Source organism: Acromyrmex echinatior, chromosome 15, assembly GCF_024713525.1.
Source record: "Acromyrmex echinatior isolate Ae372 chromosome 15, ASM2471352v2, whole genome shotgun sequence".
Classification (NCBI taxonomy): Eukaryota; Metazoa; Arthropoda; class Insecta; order Hymenoptera; family Formicidae; genus Acromyrmex; species Acromyrmex echinatior.
Window position 1 is genome coordinate 6,335,044 of NC_141866.1, and position 21,252 is coordinate 6,356,295.

The following is a 21,252-nucleotide window of genomic DNA, read 5'->3' on the forward strand; positions in this document are numbered from 1 at the left end:
TGGATCGCGCTAGCTTTCAGATAAGATATATAAACGCTACATGCAAAAAATTTCACTCTCTTTTGGAATTTGGGATCGTGCGTTTCGTGAGACCGGAGAATCTTGTACGTATTCAGAACACACTTTTACGATGTTAGAACGTGTATTTAACACATAATTAAAACATATTTATCATTGAAAGCACGTTCTGAATACGAAAATTATATTCTTTCTGAAAATAAAAAATACCTAGACTAAAATATGGCTATCGAAGAGACACAGCACGAAAGAAAAATTGATCTTATAAAATAATAAAGCAATTATAATTTATATTATACTTTTTAAAGCAATTTAGTGCATATAATTTAACACTACAATTTAGTACGGACTCGCACCACATTTATTTACGATATCGTGATTTTATCCCTAATACATAGCTATGTAGTTCCTATATCGAAAATATATATATACTGGCGCTAATGTACGGACGATTTCGACGGTCCTATATAAAATCAGATTCTTTTTGGATCCACGTGACACTCGGTTGGTGCTGTTTGGTTAGTATCATTTAGTATCGGCATTATTTTTGTAGGTTAAATTGAAATTACTCGATATATTCGTTATATCGATCATTATTTCAATCATTATAGTATTGTGATTGTATAAATAATCACAATATGGTTGTATTTACTTGCAACTATTGCGGCGATTCATTAAGGAAGCCCAAAGTAGCTATACATTATCAGCAGAAATGCCGGAATTCGCCCTTCCTAACCTGCGTGGACTGCCTAAAGGATTTTCGGTAAGAATTTAATTGAAAGAAGTAACTCTTTTTAATGTAGAGGTAATCTCAGATATTTTTGAAATATATTTTTCTGATCTGAAATTTATTTTACGGATCTTGAAGTGCAGAAATAAAAAAAATTGTAGAAATACCTGAAATAGAATTTTCTTATCATTTGAATATCATGTTCGATATACTATTAAATTTAAAAAAAAATAAGGATATACTTTGCTAAGTATTTAATAAGTTTCCAATATTCAGTCAGCTGATATTAATAATCATATTAATATTTTTAACTTTAAGAAGTGACGAATACGTTACACATACTAAATGTATAACTGAAGCTGAAAGATATGGCGCAAAAGATTATGTTCCAAAACCTAATGCAAATAAGGGCGAGCGCAAACAGCAAGAATGGATTAACGTTGTTAATAACTTGCTGACTGGGACAGTGGAATTATCACACTTAGAGAGGAACTTTCTGAATACCTTGTCAAAATATGAAAATATACCAAGAAAGAAGGCTAAATTTCTTAACTTTGTGCACAATGCAATAGGCAATCGTGTAAATGCAGCAATTGTGGAAAGCGTTTGGAGCAAAATGGAGAATGCACACAAGCAGAGTCAACAAGTGATTACAAAGGTTCCAGAAGATCCTATACAAAATCAGGGGCAGAATAAAAGTAAATAATCTTCTTATAATAAATTTGTTTATTTAATGAAAGAATTTCTTATGGCTGTGTCAAAATTCACTGCCAGTGCTAAAGATCTATAATTTACATTACATGCACTATAATTTTTAGCACTGAGAGTGAATTTTGGAATACATCTTTTGTAATAGATCTATTTTCTATCGTTGCATTGAATTATATTAAAATTTTTTATGTCGCTTTTGCCAAATTTTTGATATATCTATTTTATTTTAACTATTTTCCTTCTACAAGACACAATCGATACAAGTGTCGTTCCATCGAGTTTTCATTTAGTGACACAAGTTGACACAAATGTATCTCTCTTGATATTCCACAAGTAAAGATAAAACGATACTTGTGTCGACTTGTATCATGAAATGGAAAGGTCTTTTTGTTATTTATTGATTGTCAAAAAAGATAGAACAATATTTGAGTCGACTGTATCCTCTGAAAGGAAAACAGTCTTTATATTTAAATATAAGTATATTCGATTTCATCTACAAAGAATAGACTTAATATGAATTATATAAGAACGAGTAAGTCTGTTTTTTTAGCTTCTTGCATGGTTTATTTTTTTCTTTTTTTTTTCTTCAAAAAAGTGGAGGAAAAAGGAAAAAAGATAAACCATGCAAGAAGTTCACCTAAAAGAAAGATTTAGTATTATATATAAGGATTTATAAAATACATAAGTCAAATATTTATTCTTCTTTATAGATGAGATGACATGTATCCAAAATATAGATTCTAATAACTCGTTTGACAATCAGAATCTCGCTGAAAATCAAAATAATGAAAATATATGCAAAGAAAATAATTCTGTGAATCATCAAGATGGAAGTGACGAAGCATGTGGGATAACCAACGGTTACCTACATGAGAAACAAAGTAAATCTAAAAAACGGAAATTGGAATCAATCAACATTCAATCAGAGGAAGATCAAATAGTTGCAAAAATTAGTAAACAATCTAGTTTGGATAACAGAAGTAACGTTGCTATGTTCCATTGGAAAAAAACTATTTTAGACGTTTTACAACATAAAGGTGAAATTCCTTTAAAAAAACTGCAAACTAAGATTATGAGAAAATATATATGTTACGTTTTTAGCTTAAGTGATATCTTCAAATTGTCTGAATATGACAAAGCTATTGCAAAGTTTTGCAAAACAATAGAAAAGTTAGAAAAATCATCTGCAATATGTATTTCAGAAAATAAAGTAAAATTACTTTAGTTATATTTATCTTTATACAAAGTCGGAAAATACAAAGTAGATGTTATATAATAAACATAAAAAATACATTTCACTTTATCAACAGTTTTTATCAACACATTATTAACAGTTTTCCTGAAATTTTTTAGTAAACGTATAAATTAATGCTAGAGTCTTTTATCTATATCAAATTTTTGTTTTTTTATCATTCATAAATTTCATAATTATGTGTGGATGTATAAAAGTTTATAATAAAATTACTATCATTTCATTTATTATATAAAAGTCTACTTTTTTTAATACATAGTTTATGATAAATATTTATATTTCTTACAATAAATTCTTAAATTAAGACAGCTGTTGGAAGATATGTGATTTTATTACCTACATGAGCACATATATTGATATTTTTTAAAACACGAAAGTTTTATAAACAGATTTTAATATATACAACCTTAATTTTTTTTTTTAATACATTGACGTCAAGTTATTCTTGATTAATGTGAATCGGATGGAAAGTCATGTAAGAATTTTTCGGAATACCAAGCATGATCGCTCATAGTTGCTAAAAGACCTTTTGTAAGTACTTTGGCGTCATTATTTCCAAAATAGATTGGTTGTTGATCGTATAACTGTGTCACTGTTCCTCCTAAAGCACTACAAGAAATATAAGAAATAAATACATATAACAAATAAATACTATGTAGTATTAAAATACTTAGATAGCAATACCTAAGAATTGCAGTGCCTGCACATATATCCCATTTCTTGATAGCAGTTGTATGAACGTACGCTGTCGCATTACCAGCAGCTACCTCCAAAAATTTGTATCCTAAAATAAAATGTCTTTTATATTTGTGTATTTTATATAAAATTCCTAATGACAAAAATTGAAGATATGGAAAGAATGTGGCTGAATAATGAAAAATTAAAAACAATGAGGAAATTAAAATGAATGATAGAAAAATACGCATCATGTGCAAATTATCTTCACTAATCACAAGTCTTTAATAGCGAATTATAGAAATAAAATGGTATTGAAAAAACTTTTCACCTGCACCAGCAGCAGAAATAATTTTAGCGTTGTCGCCAAAGACAATTTTAGATGTATTTTTTACTTGTCCAGCGTGTGAAAGAGATACAATTAAAATAGGTGTTTTATTGTCTTTTACCTGTTCAACAAAGATTAGCTAAATAATTTTTCAAAATTGATCATAACTTTTTTTGTTAAATTACTTGAATTCAAAAATTACCTTGGGCAAATTTTTCAAGTTTCTTGATACGCCATGATTGCTCCATGTCCAGAATAAACTGTAATTCTGTTTTGTCTCAAACGGTTTATATATAACACCAATAATTGGTTGTCCTTTGATGGCTATGCATACCATAGTAGATACATATTGCAGTAAATTTTCTAAAAACATAAGGCATCATGCAAAAACTGTCAAATTTGATTTAAGAAGCTACATCAAGCAATAAATATAAAATGTTCCAGAACCACTGAATATCTTTCTAATTTATTCAAAAAGCTTTGTGTCTAACATTTGAAAAAAAAAGAATGGATGAATCTAGAACAAGGATTTGGAACAAGGATCTGGAACATCTGGTACAAAGTTTTGATATTTTAATGGTTTTTCAAGTTTTCAATTATAAGTCAAATTACTGCATCTACATATTAAATTATTTATTAAGGAATAAGCTTTACCCGCAACATCTTAATATTTCTGAGATTGTTCATATAGATCTTATATTATTATGGAACTGGACATGATTATCTGTATTATATTAGGCCCAAAAAATTATTTCTATTGTTTGATCTCCTGAAAACAATCGATGCTTCTTCAACATCTAGCCACAAACAATCGCGAAAATATTAATTTCAAATTGCAATTGCAGGTAATATATTTTCTTTGTACTTCATTGTTTATAAATCTAATCTTTGATTAGAATATCTTTCTTGTGAAATTTGACCAATTTATTGATTGTAACATGAATATGTTTAAACATAAAAATGCACAAATATTGGTCTAAAAATAACTTCTTGCCATAAATGACCTGAAAAGTAATTTTGTTAGAAGCACTGGAATTTATAATGGCAAAAATGTATCTTTACCTGTAAATTCTTTGGTGGCATCCAGAGGATCTATCCAGATTGTTACATCATTAACATTTACAATATCGTCACTTATATCGTAACCTTCAATACTTTTAACAGAATTCTTAATGTCTTCAACTACAATTTTATCACAATCTTGCGATGTTTCTTCTGATATCACAGTAATCCCTGGAAATGCTTCTGTCAAAGATCGATACATAGCACAGTGAGATCTATAATCTGCTGCTGTTACTGGATCATTTACGCCTTTAAGGGAAATATAGAAGAAAAATTATTATACATCACTGTTTTATATCAAAGTCCATTGAATTAGAAAAACAGATTGTACAATATAAAAACATAATTCAAGAAATAGAAACATTATGGACTTATTTAATGTATTATCACGTACAATTACATATCAAATAGTTACCTTCCTTCGTCTGACCTTTGCTCTCTATTTTGAATTTAGTCTGATCATGCACTGCTACTACTTGCAGTCCCCCAATCTCTGCCGCTCTTATAGCAGCAGCGAGAAGCTGCTTCAGAGATACATCTTTATCGTTCCCACGCCGATTCGTACAGAAGTAGATGATGCCTAGAAGTACGAGCGCGCACAAAAGTAGCTTTTGCGTACGCACGCTCATTCCGCCGTTTACTGGCGTATTAACTAGTGTGACTAGTTGTGACAGCAAGATTTATAGTGTGACTTTGCAAGCCTTCAATATGATTACAGGAAGCCTGTAAAAATAAACACATGATGTAACGCATAATTTTATATATATATATATATATATATATATATATACACATGCATATGTATGTGTATGTATGCATACAAAAGCATAAAATCAATGCTTGTTAAATAAAAAAAAAATCAATGCTTACGAAACTTACTAATTGCATATATATATATATATTAGTAAGTTTATACAACTATTGTATAACTTCATTAATAAAAATATTAAAAGACAAACGCTTTTCTCCACTGTAACATTGACACGAGACAATTTATTCCTAACCTCTTTTATTGTATGAGCATATACGAGGTTTAAAGAGATAATGTTAATACAATGATTTACAATAAATTTATTTTAGATATTGTTCCACATGGACTCTTTTTCCTGCAGAATGAGAAAATCAAGAAGTTTCCAAAATGTGAATGTCCTTTTTTAGTCAATTTTCACGGATAATTAATCATTAAAGAAGAAGACATATTTATATTCTCGCTATTCTTGATCATAGTAATTTGCAGGAGATAAACAAGAAACAAAACAAGGACTATTTACTTTGGTTGCACTTTTTACACTTCGTTTACATTTCTTTTTTCTTTCTCTCCCTAAACATGAATCTATGTCGGTTATTTAAATTCAGAAAATGTGATAGCTAAAATGATCGGACCAACATCGTATTCGCTTAAAAACTGGACATAATAGCTCATAAATGTAACATGTGCTCTCTGCATTCTTATCCTATTCTAAATATTTGTTACTCTAAATAAATCATATTATATATATTTTTAAAATAGGTAAATTTATTAAATTTATTTTACATACAAATTCTAATATTGATATATATATATATACGATCTGTTTATTTTTAAAATTCATGATCTAACGATGTTTTGCAAATTTTTCAATGGAAAACAAGTTTCCCATATCTACTTCTGAATTTCTTCCCTCGACATTTCCTATGCCTTTTTCTGAATTTTTTCCTTTTCCTACTTTTCAAGTTTTGATTTATATAACCCTTGAGATTTAAGATTACTGTGAGATAAAGAGAGAGATGGAGAAGCGATTTGTGAATTGTTCGAGAATCGACCAAGCTGTGAATACATGAAGGAAATTTTCGGAAGGGGAAAAAGGGAAGAAGGGGTAGAGAAAAGAAGCGACAAAGTGGACTTACCGAAGAAAAAGTTAGATGAGAAGAAGATGCATTGATATACCTAACACCACGTGTTCGATTTCTCTCTTCCTCTCTCTATCACGCGTCTTCAAAATGCGCAATTGCGTTCTCGCGTTCTGCTGGAACAGAAATCCATTATGTTTGTACACACCCACATATATATATTATACACGATGTGCACATACACATGTAGATCTATTAAAGGGAGATACCTTCTGCGCAACATGCGCGCGTCTTTCGGAGATGGATCTGATGAATCAGATGGATGAGGAATCAGAAGGGACAGGAGGCTGGAAACTCTGGAAAGGTGAGAAGCATAGGAGGAACCGAATAATTAAAGGAAGAATGCATCGAAATCTCGACTTTCAGGACGAGGATTCAATTTCGATTCGAAATATGTTTTGACCCACTGAAAAGAGACGTGCAAAATTCTCTTGAAAGTCTATATTTGTATTTCTGCGTCATCGCAGTGAAATTAAAATTCGTTGCAGATATTTTTCTGTAATGAATTAGTCTCGCTATCCTTTCGGTTATCTTATTCTCTTTTTGATTGTCTTTCACCCTCCTCCATTCTTTTTTCTCGAATCGCTCTGAGTCGCTTCCCGCTAAAACTAAACGTTAGCTAACATAGAAGGGGTGAGACAAGGTGCCAGCCACGGTGGCCACGCGAGCGCCTTCGTGAACTCCGGTTGGCGCGCGAAGCTGCGTGCGGGCAAAACAAACGCGGTTCGCTACTTTTGTTTGTCGAACATTGTCAGACTCGACTGTGGAGTAGTCGAGTCTTTAATTGCTACGAAAACTTGTGAACGCTGCCGCGTTGTACGGAAAAGAAACGAGACGAGAAGACCAGAACCTTGGTCGGTGGAAAACGACCGATACTCAGAATCTCCCCCACCTTGTCCTAAAGTAGAACATTCTGGGAACCGTGCAGACGGTGCAGTGTTGCATTGCTTACAGACCTTACAGTACAGATACTACGCAACATAGTACATTTGTACTCCGGACGGAATCGCTTCCCGATTTGTGACGCGGGAGAGAATTGCTTGTTCCTTCTCTCTCTCTCTCTCTCTCTCTCTCTACCTCTCTTCCACTCCCTCTTCTCTGTTAGGAAAACGCCGCAGTAAGCTTCGGAGTGTCGGACATATTCGCCCTCCTGGCAACGAAAACTCGGTATCCAGGTTGTGGAAGTCAGCACGAACAAAACCTATTTGGAAGTGGCCGAGAAGAAGAGTCGCGCCGATTCGCGCGCGCGGCGTGAGATGAATGGTGATCGGTAATCGTACTGTTGTGTGGAAGGCAGGTAAAAGAAAGGAGACAGACGCAACGAGATGGCGACCTCGAATGTGACCTTCCAGAGAATGTTGAAGGCGTTGCGAGATAATAATAATACCAGGGACAAGCGCGATGCTTTGCTCTATATTACCAGGTAAAATTATCGCGAACATGCTCTGAGAGGATAACGTAACCAAGTATCGCGATGAGATCCCCATGTTTGACACTCGAGATGAACGTTAGATTAGGATAAGCGAGGCAATAATCATTCAGTTAATTGTAAAGATTATGGATATCGGGTCTGATTCCGATTGCTTACCTTTCAAAAAATACAGTGACACGAGTGTCGTTTTGTCTTTGTTATTTATTTAGTATCACAAGAAGATAACATTTAATATGTCATTTGTGTCGACGTCTCCAAAAAAAGCAATCTTTATTATATTATATTTTTTTGCATCTTGTTTCATCTCGTGTTAATCAGGATTCGAAAGAAAAAGGAAAAAATTGCGAGAAAATATATATGAAAGAGGAAGAAAAACATACAGAAAGATTTATTAACAATGTCTTTTTCTCATGTTGTAAATTTAACTATCTTATAGAATGAATTTTGAATAAATATAAAATTGAAAAATTTAGATTTTTAATGTTGTTAATGTTCACTATAAATTTACCAAGGAAGATCTGTTTGATTTAGTATAAGATCACGAATGGAATGCAATAGCATTGCATTACTTAGAAATATATATTATGTACATTATATATACATTTGTATTATTGAATAAAGATATTGAGTATATTTGCGTGTGTGTATGTAAACAAATATTTTCCTTGATGTCTTGCAATAAAGACTCTATGTTTGTCTTATAGTCAAGCTAGAAAATTAGAGACATGTGGTATTATTAAAGAAGAACGGTACAAGGATTTATTAAAGCTGGTTATAGAATCGTTCACAAAGAGCGATGGAACCTTTCAAATTGAAGCATTGGCGGCATTCAATGCCATTATGCATGAATTTCGTACACATTCTTTACATCTTTTTGAATCAATGCTACAGACCGACTTAAAAACGAGGTTTGTTTGATTAAATTTGTTATAAAAATTTATACACTCTAAATAATATAACAAAGCACTAGTTCTCCCCCTTGATTTTAGATTAAAAATATTCAAACTGTTGGAGGTATTAGATGACAATGCTATTTCTGCAGCTGCTAATGACGGACAAGCTCTAAATTTTTTTAAGAGCTGCTTGATTAATGTACAGCCTACTTTAATGGAATGGTTAACACCAACAGCATGTGTGGATAACTTGCAAATGTTGACAAAGATTGAACAACAGCTTTTATCGGATGAACAAAAGCTAGAAGAAGAAGTAAACTATAGTGCACTTGCTCTTTTGAGAAGATTGTACAGAATGGCTTCTATAACATTTGATCAAAGTGTTCAAAAGGTATAAATATGCACAATTGTGTCATGAACAATTTTTCAAGTTACATTTAGGATTGGAAAATTTTTGGATTTTGGATTTGTTTTTTTTTTTAGTTTGATACATTACTGATGGATAAGGTTGTAACATTGGCCTATATGGGACACAAGCGCCAGCGTGGTCCCGCTTTGAAACTTTTGCAACAAGCTCTTACAACAAATTCGTCAGCTCATATTCGTAAAGAATATCCTGATGTATGGACACAATATAAAACGAATTTACAATCTGCATATTACAAACGCATGTTGCTGTTAGTAGCGGCATGTGAACTGGATTGGACTACACAATGGAACACTACTATCCAGTTCCTTGGCACAGATCTTCATCGTGGTGCCAATCTTATAAATAATTTACTGAGTGTCGAGGAAAAGGCCTTCAAGTCTACTGATCCTATTATACGCAGGTGAAACTGCAGTTCTACAATTAAATCTTAATTTTTGATTATCTATGACAAACATCGATTTTTTTATTATATTGCAGACAAGCTTTCCTTTCGTGGAGATTGTTGATTGACAATTTCGCTTTAGATCATCAAGAACTTGCTACTGCTAGAAGAATAAAATTACTCTGTATTCCATTAAATGCAAAGAATAGTAAAACTGAATTAATTGCATTGACAAAACTAGAAGTTTGGTGGCATTTAATTGTTAAATTGTATAGAGATATTGAGAAATTTGCTACTCCCGTTATCACACAATTTTTAAATTATTGCTTTGGACCACTTGGGGATACACCACTGCTTTCTTCCAAATTTGACGTTGTTGCTTCTCCAGGCAAAAGATTTTTTAAAACAAAAATGGTTGCTGTGGATGCTTTGGGTCAATTACTTGTCGCAAAGGAAGATCTTGTTTCAGTTTGCTCTCCAATGTTAGAAGAAAGACTTCCTCATGCTATATCTTATGATGTGTTTCGAGAATGTTCCAAAAGCATTATTCATAGTATAGCAGAGGCTCTGCTCATTCTTGGCCAAATTACAGATAAAGAAATGAAATATCGTTTTCAGCTTGGTAAAACGTTATGGACAAGTTTGATGATATATATACGAACTGTTAAACTTACAACAAAGGTTAATTAATATATACTTAACTTTCTTGTTCTTGTGACACAAAACACATGTATATAAAATAGGAATTTTATTATTACTATTATTTTACTGAATTTTACAGGACCATTTGTATAGAGATGTGATAGTAGTTGTAACTGAATTGGGAAACCATATAGATAAACTCATGGTGAAAAATATGATATTTGATGTAGTTTTGCCAAGTCTTAATTGCATTATCGAGAAAACTGAATTTCATGATAATGCATTGCCAGAACTGGTATTAAAATTATTAACGTCGCCAATACTCGACGAAGTGTTGTCACACATCTTATTCAAGTAACTTAAATTAATTGTCAATATGTTTATATGTAGTATTTTATATTATATAAAACATTTACAAATCCGTATTATAGGAATCAAGACAGTAATACAATCAAGTGCCTTCTGGAGCGATGTGTTAGTTCAGAATTTTCATATTCCTCAGGTGTGCTTGGGTTTCTGGAAACAATAATGGAAAATTTGAAATCAGTATATATTAACAAAAAGTAAGTTTAAATAATTTTAATAATATATTTAATTGTTTAATTAACAATGTGTTTCAGGAGTACTAAAGAATCAGTTTATATAGATTTATGGTGTATAATAGCAGAAATTTTTACAAAATACATAAGAAGCACTGAAATCAATGGTGAGGATAACTTTAAAATTATGTTATCAGTTTTATCATTTCCTGTATATCTGGATGATATGACGCAGGTTTGTATAATTTTAAATATATTTCCTTTTAGTACTATACATTTATTTGCTGAAAACTGCTTTTTATATATTAATAGGCTCAAACTAATCAATCAGTAATAGTGTGGAAAACTATGTACAAAGAAGTCGAATTGCATTCGGATTTGGTAACTACAATGAAACCAAATAAAATCTTACTCGATACTGCAAACATGATGCGGAATTGTTTAAGTACAAACACAAAATGTTGTACTTTTATTACAAACTGCTTAGACATCTTATTGGGCACTATTAATTACGAGTCTTTATTGAGTATGTAGAATAAATTGTTATAATTTTATATAAAACGCTAATATTAATGCTCAAAACATGGTAATATATATTTTTGCATAATTTATGTTTTAGCTCAAGATGAAATTCCATCCATTTTACTATTAATAACAGATCTCATAACAGATTCTATTAATGTAAACACTCGTAACACTGTAATCGCCCTAAAAGCATTAACAGCTTTACTTAGTACCGTATATGGACATAGTCTGCAAAAAATAACGTCATATCTGTATAGTTGTAAATCAGTGATGGAACTTATACTTTCATCGAAAGTAACGGGGTTGGTTAAAGAAGTACGACATCAATATTTTTCACAAAGCATTTTTTTTTTTTTACATTATGTAGTTATTTATTTCTGGCAATTTTGTTTGCAGGTTACAGCCACATGGGAATGTATTGTCAGTATTTTTAAAGGACTAAAAAAATTAGATCACGAACTCTTATCATCGTACAAATATGCAATTGTAACAGCCTTGCATCATACTAATTTAAATATAAAATATTCGGCACAATCTATTTTAAAAATTAGGAACAACTTAGACAGTACCGCTAAATGCATTTTAGATGAAATAGAAAAACTACATACAGAAAAACTAAAAGAGAAACCTTATATAAAACCTGATGCGAAGAAAAAGACACAAACAGAAGAAACAAAGGAGATGCATATAGCCGGAAGTTTTTTGAATAGAAAATCAAGTATCACAAAATCAGTATCCAGTAAATCACCTGAAAAAAGTGACAAAAATACACTTGTAGTACCTGAACCCAATTCGCAAGTAAATAATATATTTTATTTTACATTGAAAACGTTTTTGTATTTATTTGACTAATATTTTTAAATTTGTTATAGGATTATGTGTATATAAAAACAGATCTGAAATTTGATGTTAATCGTTTGACTGAGCATCAAAAAGAAACTTTGAAGAGAAAAAGAGATGATATACCGGCACTTTATAATGATCTTTCTCAATCGTCCTCGCAAAATTCTCAAAACTTGCAACAATGGTTTGATATTAAAGCTAAAGAGATTAATGAAATTGATAAAGTCAACAATAAAAAGAGCGACTCTACAATGCAGAAACCCATTGATAATGATGCTAATAAGGAAAATAAAGTTACAGATAAACAAGTAGAACTTTCTAATGTGACAGATAAAACAGCTGATAATGTTTGTAGTAACCAGTTGGATGGAAATATTGAGGAAAATACTGTCGATACTAAGCAAAATGAAAATGCAACGAAAAAATTGAAAACCGATGAATCTAACGAAAAGCAGGATACATCAAAACAAATGAATTTGTCTTCACATGTAGCATCTACTAGTGAAAATACATCCAAAGTAGACGAAAATGGAGATGTTATAATGACAGTAGAATCTGTTGCAAAAAAGTTGAATTTTGAATCTCGGGATGAGTTTCCCGAAGATAATAAAATACATGAAGAAAAATCATCTCCGTCATCAGACAGTACTAAACGACGAAATCGTAATAGCATGACAAAATCAACTTCATTAAAAGATGATGAAACTTTCGAAACTCAAAAAGATTCAAGTATAACAAATATACAAAGAACATTAAGAATGAAGACTACTCAGGGGAAACCTGGTACAAATAGTAAACAAAAGTCAGATGATGACACCGATATTAAGGAAAATGTTAACGAAAATAAGAAAGGCATTAAACGTAAGTTGTCGGATACTGAATCAGATACTGGAAATGCTCAACGTCGAAAACGAAAATTAATTACATTTAAAAGCGATAATAGTGGTGAATCATCGAGAAGTAATGACATTTTTCCTGACATAAATATGGATAATGTGAGTCAACGTGTGAAAAATGAAATATCTCGTTTAAAGATTGATATGGTATTTGACTGTCCTGCAATAAATCGCCGTCGAGTCAAACATTTGGATGAAGGTGAAACGGTAGTACATGGATTAAGGAAATACGGGACACCTGATAATAAGAACTTTAAATTGAAATCCATGGATGCAAAATCTGCGGATGGATCAAAAAGATCTCCAAAAGCGCAGGAGAAAAATACAAAAGATGTAGATGATACAGATCAAATCGCTAAGAGACGAAGTAGACGAAGCAAACAAGAGTCTAATAAAAATGATTTGGACATTAATAAAGATATTAATAAAGAAATTAACAAAGATATTAATAAAAACATTAATAAAGATAAAGATAACAAGTCCAATGATATTATTGATAAAGTTTCTGAATTGAAAAATGCTGACACAGGTATGACTCGTTTAATTTCGACATCCAGTCAAACTGATATTAGTGAAACTGGAAAATATAATATTAGTGAAGATGAAAAACGTGAAGATAATTTAAAATCTAACTCAGATGTAAGACCTGCGAAACTTATTGAACCAAGCAAACAGAGTCAAGATGAAATCGAAGATGTCGTCGAAAGTTCGCAAGTTCTTAACGTCAGTTTAAAATTAGATAAAATATGTAGCGAAAAACAATGTTTTATCAAGATTGATAAAATGACTAATGTCCACACTACTAAAATTTCTGATGCGATTGTTGATAAAAATTATGTACCTGAATCTGTTCCCATAGATTGCGATGATAATGATGTATCTGATCCATGTGAAGAATTAGATGAAACTAATCCTGACAGTAATACAGAAACGAAAAACGAAGAAAACACAAATAGCATAGATAAAGACTCGGTTGAGAAAATTGATAATTCTAATATGAATTTAATTTTAGAAGATCAAAAGACAATCGACAACTCATCATCGATTAAATCTACAAGTGTAATTTCCTTTTCTTCGCCAAGAAGTAATAGTAAAATATTTTCTAAGCCGAAACCTTTCACAGGGCGTGCTGCTCATATGTTGGGTTTAGTCACGAATCAGGCGCTACTCGAAAGTGATAACCCTGTTGTATTAGAGGAAGAATCATCCGTAAAGAAATTAAAAATGAAGGATACAGAGAATGAAATACCAACAAATAAAAAGACATCAGTGATTAAAGAAATAGATAAAATAGGTGGACCTTCTGGTAGTCGCCAAGAAAAGATTTTCAGCAATATGAGATCGACTGATTACTCCGCATCTTCGACACACACGTTCACTACTTTGAAAAACGACGGCGAGAAGCTTTCATTTAAATTGAATGCATCAGATTCCTTATCGACAGAAAGTTCAGCTGACAAAGAAAATGAAAGGAATGTATCATTATTGCATGAAAAGGAGGATCTACCAATACTGGAATGGTCAAGCGCTAATCCACCTTCTTTAACCGCATCTCCAAGTGCTAGTATTCTTAAACGTAATCGGTCAAGCTTACCAGATTTTAAATCTGGTCATGAATCAGATTCAGATATTTCAACTTCTAAGGTATTTTTTGTACATTTTATATTATTATATGTTGTGTTTTCTAAAAAATAAATTAAATTAAAAATTATTTTTTATCTCATATTACATCTTTATTTTGTATGTAATATTTTAAGACACTTTTTATTAAAATTATGGATTTATAAAATATATTTTGATATTTGTTTTAGTTACAGCGAAAACGAGTTAGTTTTGCAGATCCACCGGTGTCAAAAGAAATGGGCTATGAGATTACTACTGCGCAAAAAACGATTAAATATTCGACGACACGTAGTCTCACGCCGAAGAAGGATTCTCCGATTAAGTTCAAGCAAACCAAACTTAAACTTGTATCATTTGATGACGCAGAGAAAGTAAATGAGGATAATATTCAGGATGAAAACAGTATTGAAACTGTGGAGGTCGAGAAAAAGAATGTATCACTAACTAAAATATCTGAAGCGTATGAAGAAGCTATGAATATTGATGAGCAAATACCTGAAGATTCTCTAGAAAGTAATAATATTATTGAAACAAGTTCTTGTGCGAGGATCGATGTTGTCCATGAATTAGAATTAGCACAGGAAATTGAGACAATTACGAATCCAGTTATCTCAAAAGATCAACGGTCTTTATCGTTTAAAAATTCTGACGACGCTTCACCAATAGATGTCGGAACGGAAGATACTGAAACGCAGCAAGATATTTTTGATGGGATGAATGCAAAGACTAATGTCATGACAAATAATCAGACGAGTAATAATCAGATAAATAATAGTCAAACGAGTAATGATCAAACGAGTAATGATCAGACGAGTAATAACCAGACGAGTAACAACATAAATATGGTTATCCAGAATAATTCTATAGATTCTATCAAACTGAACGTGACCGATGATTCTGTGATAGACGCTTTACCCAACAAAGACGATAATCCGATAAATATGGAGGATACTGTAGACGTCCAGAATATCACCGAATTAAATTCCACTGTAAATGCAGACGAAATATTCTGTGAAAAGCTGATACGCAGCAGTACGCAAGCGATAGAAAATTTGGCGGAACAGGATACCTTGTCAGTAACGGACTCCATATTTGAGAGTTTATCCTCAACACAAGGCGCTCAAAACCAAGAGATTACAAATAATGCAGAACTTGATCCTGAATTTTTTGATTCCACGCATTCAATCTATCCAACATTATCATCATGCATGGAACCTATCAACACTATCATTGAACGATTGACTTATCCTCTTTGGAAAAATCATCTAACTACGTACTTTGCGAACAGAGATATGCACACAATTGGTGATTTTGCTCGGCTATCGGAACGCGAAGTTGACAGAATGCCCGTGAAAGGTAAACCAAAAACTGAATTTGTGAAGAAGGTATTGGAGCAGTTTGAAAGTACATATAAACAAACGGAACCTTCCAATAACGAGTCAAATGAAGTGGAGCAATTGCCTATTAAGGCGATGGACGAAGAGTCAACCGTAATTACTGCGATATCTGATGTTGAAACAGGATCTGCGACAAATAACAATGAATCTTTAACTTGTAGTACACCACTTATCCAGTCGGCCGAGAATGTCTCGGATAATCTGTCGAGAGAGAATTCTACAGAAGACTCGGATAAAACACAGTCGATCACTAGTGACATAGATATTTCACTGGAACCCGTGGTTCCAGATAATCCTGATTTGTTAAACTTAGATACTTTGAAGAAGGATGAAGAAACAAGCACAAAAATACCCATTAGTGTTGAAATTTCAAAGCCTGAAACGTCTGCAGATAATGTTGAATCTGTGCCAATTCCTTCATCATCCTCTGAAATCATGTACGTCATCTTTTCTTATTTTATAAACAAGACATTTACATTTTATTATATGGGCAATTCAAAATATAAAAAAGTATTATATTTCTTTAAGCAGAACTACGAGCCAAGAAACATCTTCAAATGCCAGCTTGGACATATCAAAAGATTCTACCATATCTTCAAGCGCAGTTGACGAACTTCTAATCACACACTCTTCCATTGGTACCAGTACCGATGAAGTCGGTTCCACTACGATGACTGTTCAAAAATCTACGAAATCTGTAGCGTCTCAAATGACGCTTGCAGAATTGCTGGACGAAATCGACTTAAATCAGGTGATGGAAAGCGCAGTTAGAAGATGCAGTCCCGAAGCAATTCTTCTACAATATAAGGTAAATTTTATTTTTCGCATACTGATTGTACTGATTGTTCATCAAATAAACGGAAAATTAACTTTCAGGTGAAGATGGCACATTTGAAGGAGGGAGAACTATTGAAGGAAACGATCAAAATGCTCGGCTTGCAAAATAAACAACAAGTCAACGAGGCATCGTTAAAAGCAGCCTGCCGTGCGTGTGGCGTTAACAAAGTCCTTCTTAAATTGCCTGACATTTTTAGTCATGACAAACAATTCTTTGATAAAGTGCTCAAAGTATATAGCAAAAAACTCAACATAGCCGAGGGCCTGAACAATTTGGACTTTGATGAATTAAAAAGCACAATCTGTCAGAAATGCACATCGTCCCAAATCATTGAGATACTGTCGGAGAAACTAAAGCAGGAAGAACAAGAAGGTATCAAACAATCCATGCCGGAATTGTCAAGTTTGAATGCTATGTTACAAAGATTGCCGATGGACGTAATTATTAGTCATACTGTAGCAAATGAGGAACTTATTCCTGCGCCAGTAGTTCTCGACATTGCTTTGCAGAACAACAGCTCGGGAGACATAGCTCAAGCGTTAAAGCAGTCCCCCGTTATGACTAAACGCATTCTAGACGAACTGTGGACGTCCCAATTCACAATTGCGCATATCGAAGATGATGACGTATCCAAAGAAAGCCTACTTAATATTTTTAAGAGCATATGCTCTAAACTATCTACGCAAGAATTACTAGATGCGTACTATGAGGCTATGACGAATAAGCTTACCGAACTGAATGTAAAGGATCTTAAGGACGAGAAAAAATAAATTGAAATCGACAGATATTTCAGTTTAAGTGTCAGTATCAAATAATATGACTAATGTTTGTACAAGTATTAATGCGTCTTATTCAGAAACTAGTTTTTATATATATCTATTTATTTTATTTCTAAGATCATCATTTGAATCTAATTGATCTTCATTTGTGTAAATATAATATGGCTTCTTTGTGTCAATTTTTGTTTCATATTTTGATACCACTGATAATTTAATTGATTTTGTAAGTAATTAATTTTATTATATGCACATTTTTTCAGCATAATATATATATATATATATATATATATATATATATAAATTACATATCGCATTAACTCTCGCAATATCAAGTTATTTTTTTTATTACGTATAATTCCTATTAGAATGAAGAGGATATGTTGAGTCATTAAGCAAAACTGATTTTTCTTCTCGAGTAAAAATGGTTTTAAAAAATTATGTAAGCCAGAGAAAATTTATTTTTTTTGAATGCAAAAAATGCTTACTTAATATTTAGTAATTATTAAATAATTAATATTAATATTTAATATAATATTTTATACATTAATAATATGATATAGATTTTTTTTATTTGTAAGTATCTTATATCTATTATATATCTTTGTATTAACTGTTATTTTATTGATTCTATTTTTTTATTCTTCCAGATTGCATCTCTTAGCCACAACTGGCATTCTCCTTTAAAAAAAAAGCGGCCATTTCCGAGGATTGTGATACATTCAGTTAAATCATTTCTCATGAAAGATATATCTTCTCAGAATTTTAAATTGTGTTATAGGAATATATAGTTATATAGAACATAAGATATCTGCTCATTGGTAATACGAGAATTAAGAACAACTATTTTTTAATCGATTGTACTATAACTGCAGTACAACTTGTGTACATATACATATATATATATATACATACATATTTGCATTTAAAGAAAGATTTTTCGTTACTTTAATTTAAGACAAAGAAGGAGAGGAAGATCTGCTTAAAGTATAAGAAAATGAATATAAAAAAAATCAACATTTAGATATTTCCATTTTTTTAAGTTTTTATTCTACAGTCACTTATATCAATATAATAGTGACATTACATCTTTTTAATTTGTGAAAATTAATAGGTAACTATGATTCATTTTTGAAAACATTTTTGTCAATTCGCTAAAATTATAACCATTATCTTAACCGATATATGGTACCGCATTGTTCCTAAATCAATATAATTATTGCCATTCTTACAAGTAAGTATTCTATAAAACCAAATGCGTAATTATCAGTATAATTATTTATTTTTTAGACAATATATTTTCTCGCCTGAGTTATAAAATATATGACAAAATTTATATAGGATATTCTTTTTTTTATTATTACTACGGTAAATATTTCCATTATTTTTGTATGATATGTCGTAGGAAAAAATTATTTGCTTTAACTAGAAGGACCGAGATAGCCAATTTGGTTCTTCGCGAAATTCAAACTAATATAACTTTTTTCAATTTTGCTTCCACGTGATATCCTTTTGTGACTTTTCAGTATTTTTCATGATCTTAATTTTAATAAAAAAATTTTCAATTATATAAAATGGTTGAATTTTTTTTTAATTGTCTAGAAAAATCGTTGAAGCCAATTTGGCTCCTTTATCCCGTCCTTCTAGTGTTAAAAGAGTAAAATTTGTGATTGACATTTCATAATTAGTAAAAGGATATTCTATATCTTAACGTAGAAACGTCTTATTTAACATATTTTATATTGTTACATTAATTTACGTTATATTAAATTATACTTGATTGATATGATTTGCCTTATCATACAATTGTTAACGGGATAAACAGATTTATAAAAAAAAAAATTTTGTTACAACGTAATAATTCCATAAAGTAATGCCTTTTCATGAGATCGAATTTAGCACGCTTACTTTAAATGACTAAAATGACCTTAATAGCCATACATGACTAGTTAATCAATTTTTAAGTATTCTCGTATATCATTGTAAATATACATGTATGTATATCATTTATATTGATGGACGATCAATATATTCACTGATTAATACGCTTCTTATGTGTATGCGTTATCATTCTTACTATACCTGACATCTATATGAATATTATTTACTTACAATTTAGATTGAAAAATTATAATAGATCCAAATGTGGAAAGCTTGGCAAACATTGAAGAAGTTTGTCTATACAGGAGCATTGATGAAGTGAAATATATTGAAAGTGAAATATATATATTAATTACCTTGAGGATAATAACATCTGTTATCTACATCTGTGATTGAAAATACATGCAGTTCTATTATTAATTCTAATGGTTACATGATCTGTAAGTTAATATGAATAATAATTAATGTATTTTTAACTTCTTTGATTCTTCATTATTATGATCACAGAAAACTTATAGAATGTAAAAGAATGTAAATGAGCTACAATAATAAAATAATATTTTATACAAATTTAAACTATAAAAAATTTTTCTTAATTGTTTATTTTGCACTTAATATTTTGAATAAACGTACGCAGAGAAAATATTTTACGAAATAATTAAATAATACATAATCTATGATCTATTTTTCAATTCAATAATGTCAGTTTAATTATGATGCGAATGAGCATGATTAAAACTTTACAAAGAACTTATTGCGAAAAAAATCTTATCCGATGAAGTGATATTTTTCGCAATAAACTCTTACAAAAATTATATAATATAAAATATTTATATATAAATATATTATATATATATATATATTATATATATATATATATATATATATATATATATATAAAACAGTTATGTACTATATATAGATTTTTCTAATTATCTACATGACTTGAATAAATTTACGTGGAACATGACTCCACTGTAAGAAAATTGTATGCATATATCCACAATAATTATTGTAGTATTTTAAATCGTGCGATTTTCCTACATTTAAATATTGAAAGCGATCAAGTTTACTATTTGCTTCTTGTTTATTTCATATTCGGAGTATCGATCTCGCAATATTCACGTGACAAATATACGGTCAATTACAGCGGAAATTCTGATTCCCGAAAGACTTCGTATCAAAATACGATACCACGGACGTCATAAGACTATGTGATATCTCGGTTCTTATTGCAAATCCCTTGGTTCCTCTACAAACGACAGTCTGTAATGAGAATTTCTATTCGTATTCTATTTTTTATTTCTGTCTTTCCTCGAGCGAATCCTCAAAAGTAATATATTCTCGCTAAAAGGTCATATATTGGAGAATATTCTAATTATATACATGTACAAAAATAGTTTGTCCAAATTTTTATATGTAGATTGGCTAATTAGTTTTTGTCCGATATTGCGGGATAATATCGGGAAAAAATGTTATCGTTATTCGT

General features: G+C 31.0%; 3 protein-coding genes across 6 annotated transcripts in view; 2 read left to right on the forward strand and 1 right to left on the reverse strand.

Moving 5' to 3' along the window:
- Window positions 1–3: 3 nt before the first annotated feature.
- On the forward strand, window positions 4–2,948 carry LOC105153043 (uncharacterized). Of its 2 annotated transcripts, XM_011067664.2 has the most exons (4): window positions 4–104; window positions 572–781; window positions 1,067–1,446; window positions 2,170–2,948. In XM_011067664.2, the coding sequence occupies exons 2-4, from the start codon at window positions 657–659 to the stop codon at window positions 2,682–2,684; spliced, it is 1,020 nt and encodes a 339-aa protein (XP_011065966.1). In that variant the 5' UTR covers window positions 4–104; window positions 572–656; the 3' UTR covers window positions 2,685–2,948. The 2 variants fall into 2 exon arrangements, with proteins under 2 accessions (XP_011065966.1, XP_087270306.1); XM_087414180.1 differs by lacking the exon at window positions 4–104 and having other exon boundaries at window positions 398–781.
- Window positions 2,921–6,836, reverse strand: LOC105153042 (putative inositol monophosphatase 3). Of its 2 annotated transcripts, none has more exons than XM_011067660.2 (7): window positions 6,664–6,836; window positions 5,192–5,499; window positions 4,777–5,025; window positions 3,917–4,077; window positions 3,718–3,835; window positions 3,396–3,495; window positions 2,921–3,320 (listed from the first exon to the last, which is right to left on the reverse strand). In XM_011067660.2, exons 2-7 carry the CDS (start codon window positions 5,403–5,405, stop codon window positions 3,161–3,163), a joined length of 1,002 nt encoding a protein of 333 aa, XP_011065962.1. In that variant the 5' UTR covers window positions 5,406–5,499; window positions 6,664–6,836; the 3' UTR covers window positions 2,921–3,160. The 2 variants fall into 2 exon arrangements, with proteins under 2 accessions (XP_011065962.1, XP_011065963.1); XM_011067661.2 differs by lacking the exon at window positions 6,664–6,836 and adding an exon at window positions 6,048–6,201.
- Window positions 6,837–6,890: 54 nt separating this feature from the next.
- The window catches only part of LOC105153041 (neuropeptide-like 1), a 41,226-nt gene continuing 26,864 nt past the window's right edge, over window positions 6,891–21,252 (forward strand). The window contains exons 1-16 of one of the 2 annotated variants that reach the window (XM_011067659.2): window positions 6,891–8,089; window positions 8,803–9,006; window positions 9,088–9,382; window positions 9,475–9,821; window positions 9,899–10,484; window positions 10,585–10,799; window positions 10,877–11,008; window positions 11,066–11,219; window positions 11,297–11,510; window positions 11,604–11,824; window positions 11,906–12,307; window positions 12,382–14,892; window positions 15,060–16,705; window positions 16,800–17,076; window positions 17,145–17,906; window positions 18,533–19,936. In XM_011067659.2, coding sequence (XP_011065961.1) covers window positions 7,992–8,089; window positions 8,803–9,006; window positions 9,088–9,382; window positions 9,475–9,821; window positions 9,899–10,484; window positions 10,585–10,799; window positions 10,877–11,008; window positions 11,066–11,219; window positions 11,297–11,510; window positions 11,604–11,824; window positions 11,906–12,307; window positions 12,382–14,892; window positions 15,060–16,705; window positions 16,800–17,076; window positions 17,145–17,876 — 8,034 coding nt within the window. In that variant the 5' untranslated portion in view covers window positions 6,891–7,991 and the 3' untranslated portion in view covers window positions 17,877–17,906; window positions 18,533–19,936. Of the gene's footprint in view, window positions 8,090–8,802; window positions 9,007–9,087; window positions 9,383–9,474; window positions 9,822–9,898; window positions 10,485–10,584; window positions 10,800–10,876; window positions 11,009–11,065; window positions 11,220–11,296; window positions 11,511–11,603; window positions 11,825–11,905; window positions 12,308–12,381; window positions 14,893–15,059; window positions 16,706–16,799; window positions 17,077–17,144; window positions 17,907–18,239; window positions 18,325–18,532; window positions 20,204–21,252 lie in introns of those variants that run through there. The other variant, XM_087414178.1, reaches the window with a different exon arrangement.

What these genes read in the sequence shown, in the direction of transcription:
- LOC105153043 (XM_011067664.2), top strand. Translation starts at nt 657, where the DNA reads ATGGTTGTATTTACTTGCAACTATTGCGGCGATTCATTAAGGAAGCCC. An exon ending in GACTGCCTAAAGGATTTTCG is followed by an intron (nt 782 to 1,066) that starts GTAAGAATTTAA and finishes TTTAACTTTAAG; the next exon opens with AAGTGACGAATACGTTACAC. An exon ending in AAATCAGGGGCAGAATAAAA is followed by an intron (nt 1,447 to 2,169) that starts GTAAATAATCTT and finishes TCTTCTTTATAG; the next exon opens with ATGAGATGACATGTATCCAA.
- LOC105153042 (XM_011067660.2), bottom strand. Translation starts at nt 5,405, where the DNA reads ATGAGCGTGCGTACGCAAAAGCTACTTTTGTGCGCGCTCGTACTTCTA. An exon ending in TGCCACCAAAGAATTTACAG is followed by an intron (nt 4,078 to 4,776) that starts GTAAAGATACAT and finishes TTATGTTTTTAG; the next exon opens with AAAATTTACTGCAATATGTA. An exon ending in ACTTGAAAAATTTGCCCAAG is followed by an intron (nt 3,836 to 3,916) that starts GTAATTTTTGAA and finishes TTTGTTGAACAG; the next exon opens with GTAAAAGACAATAAAACACC.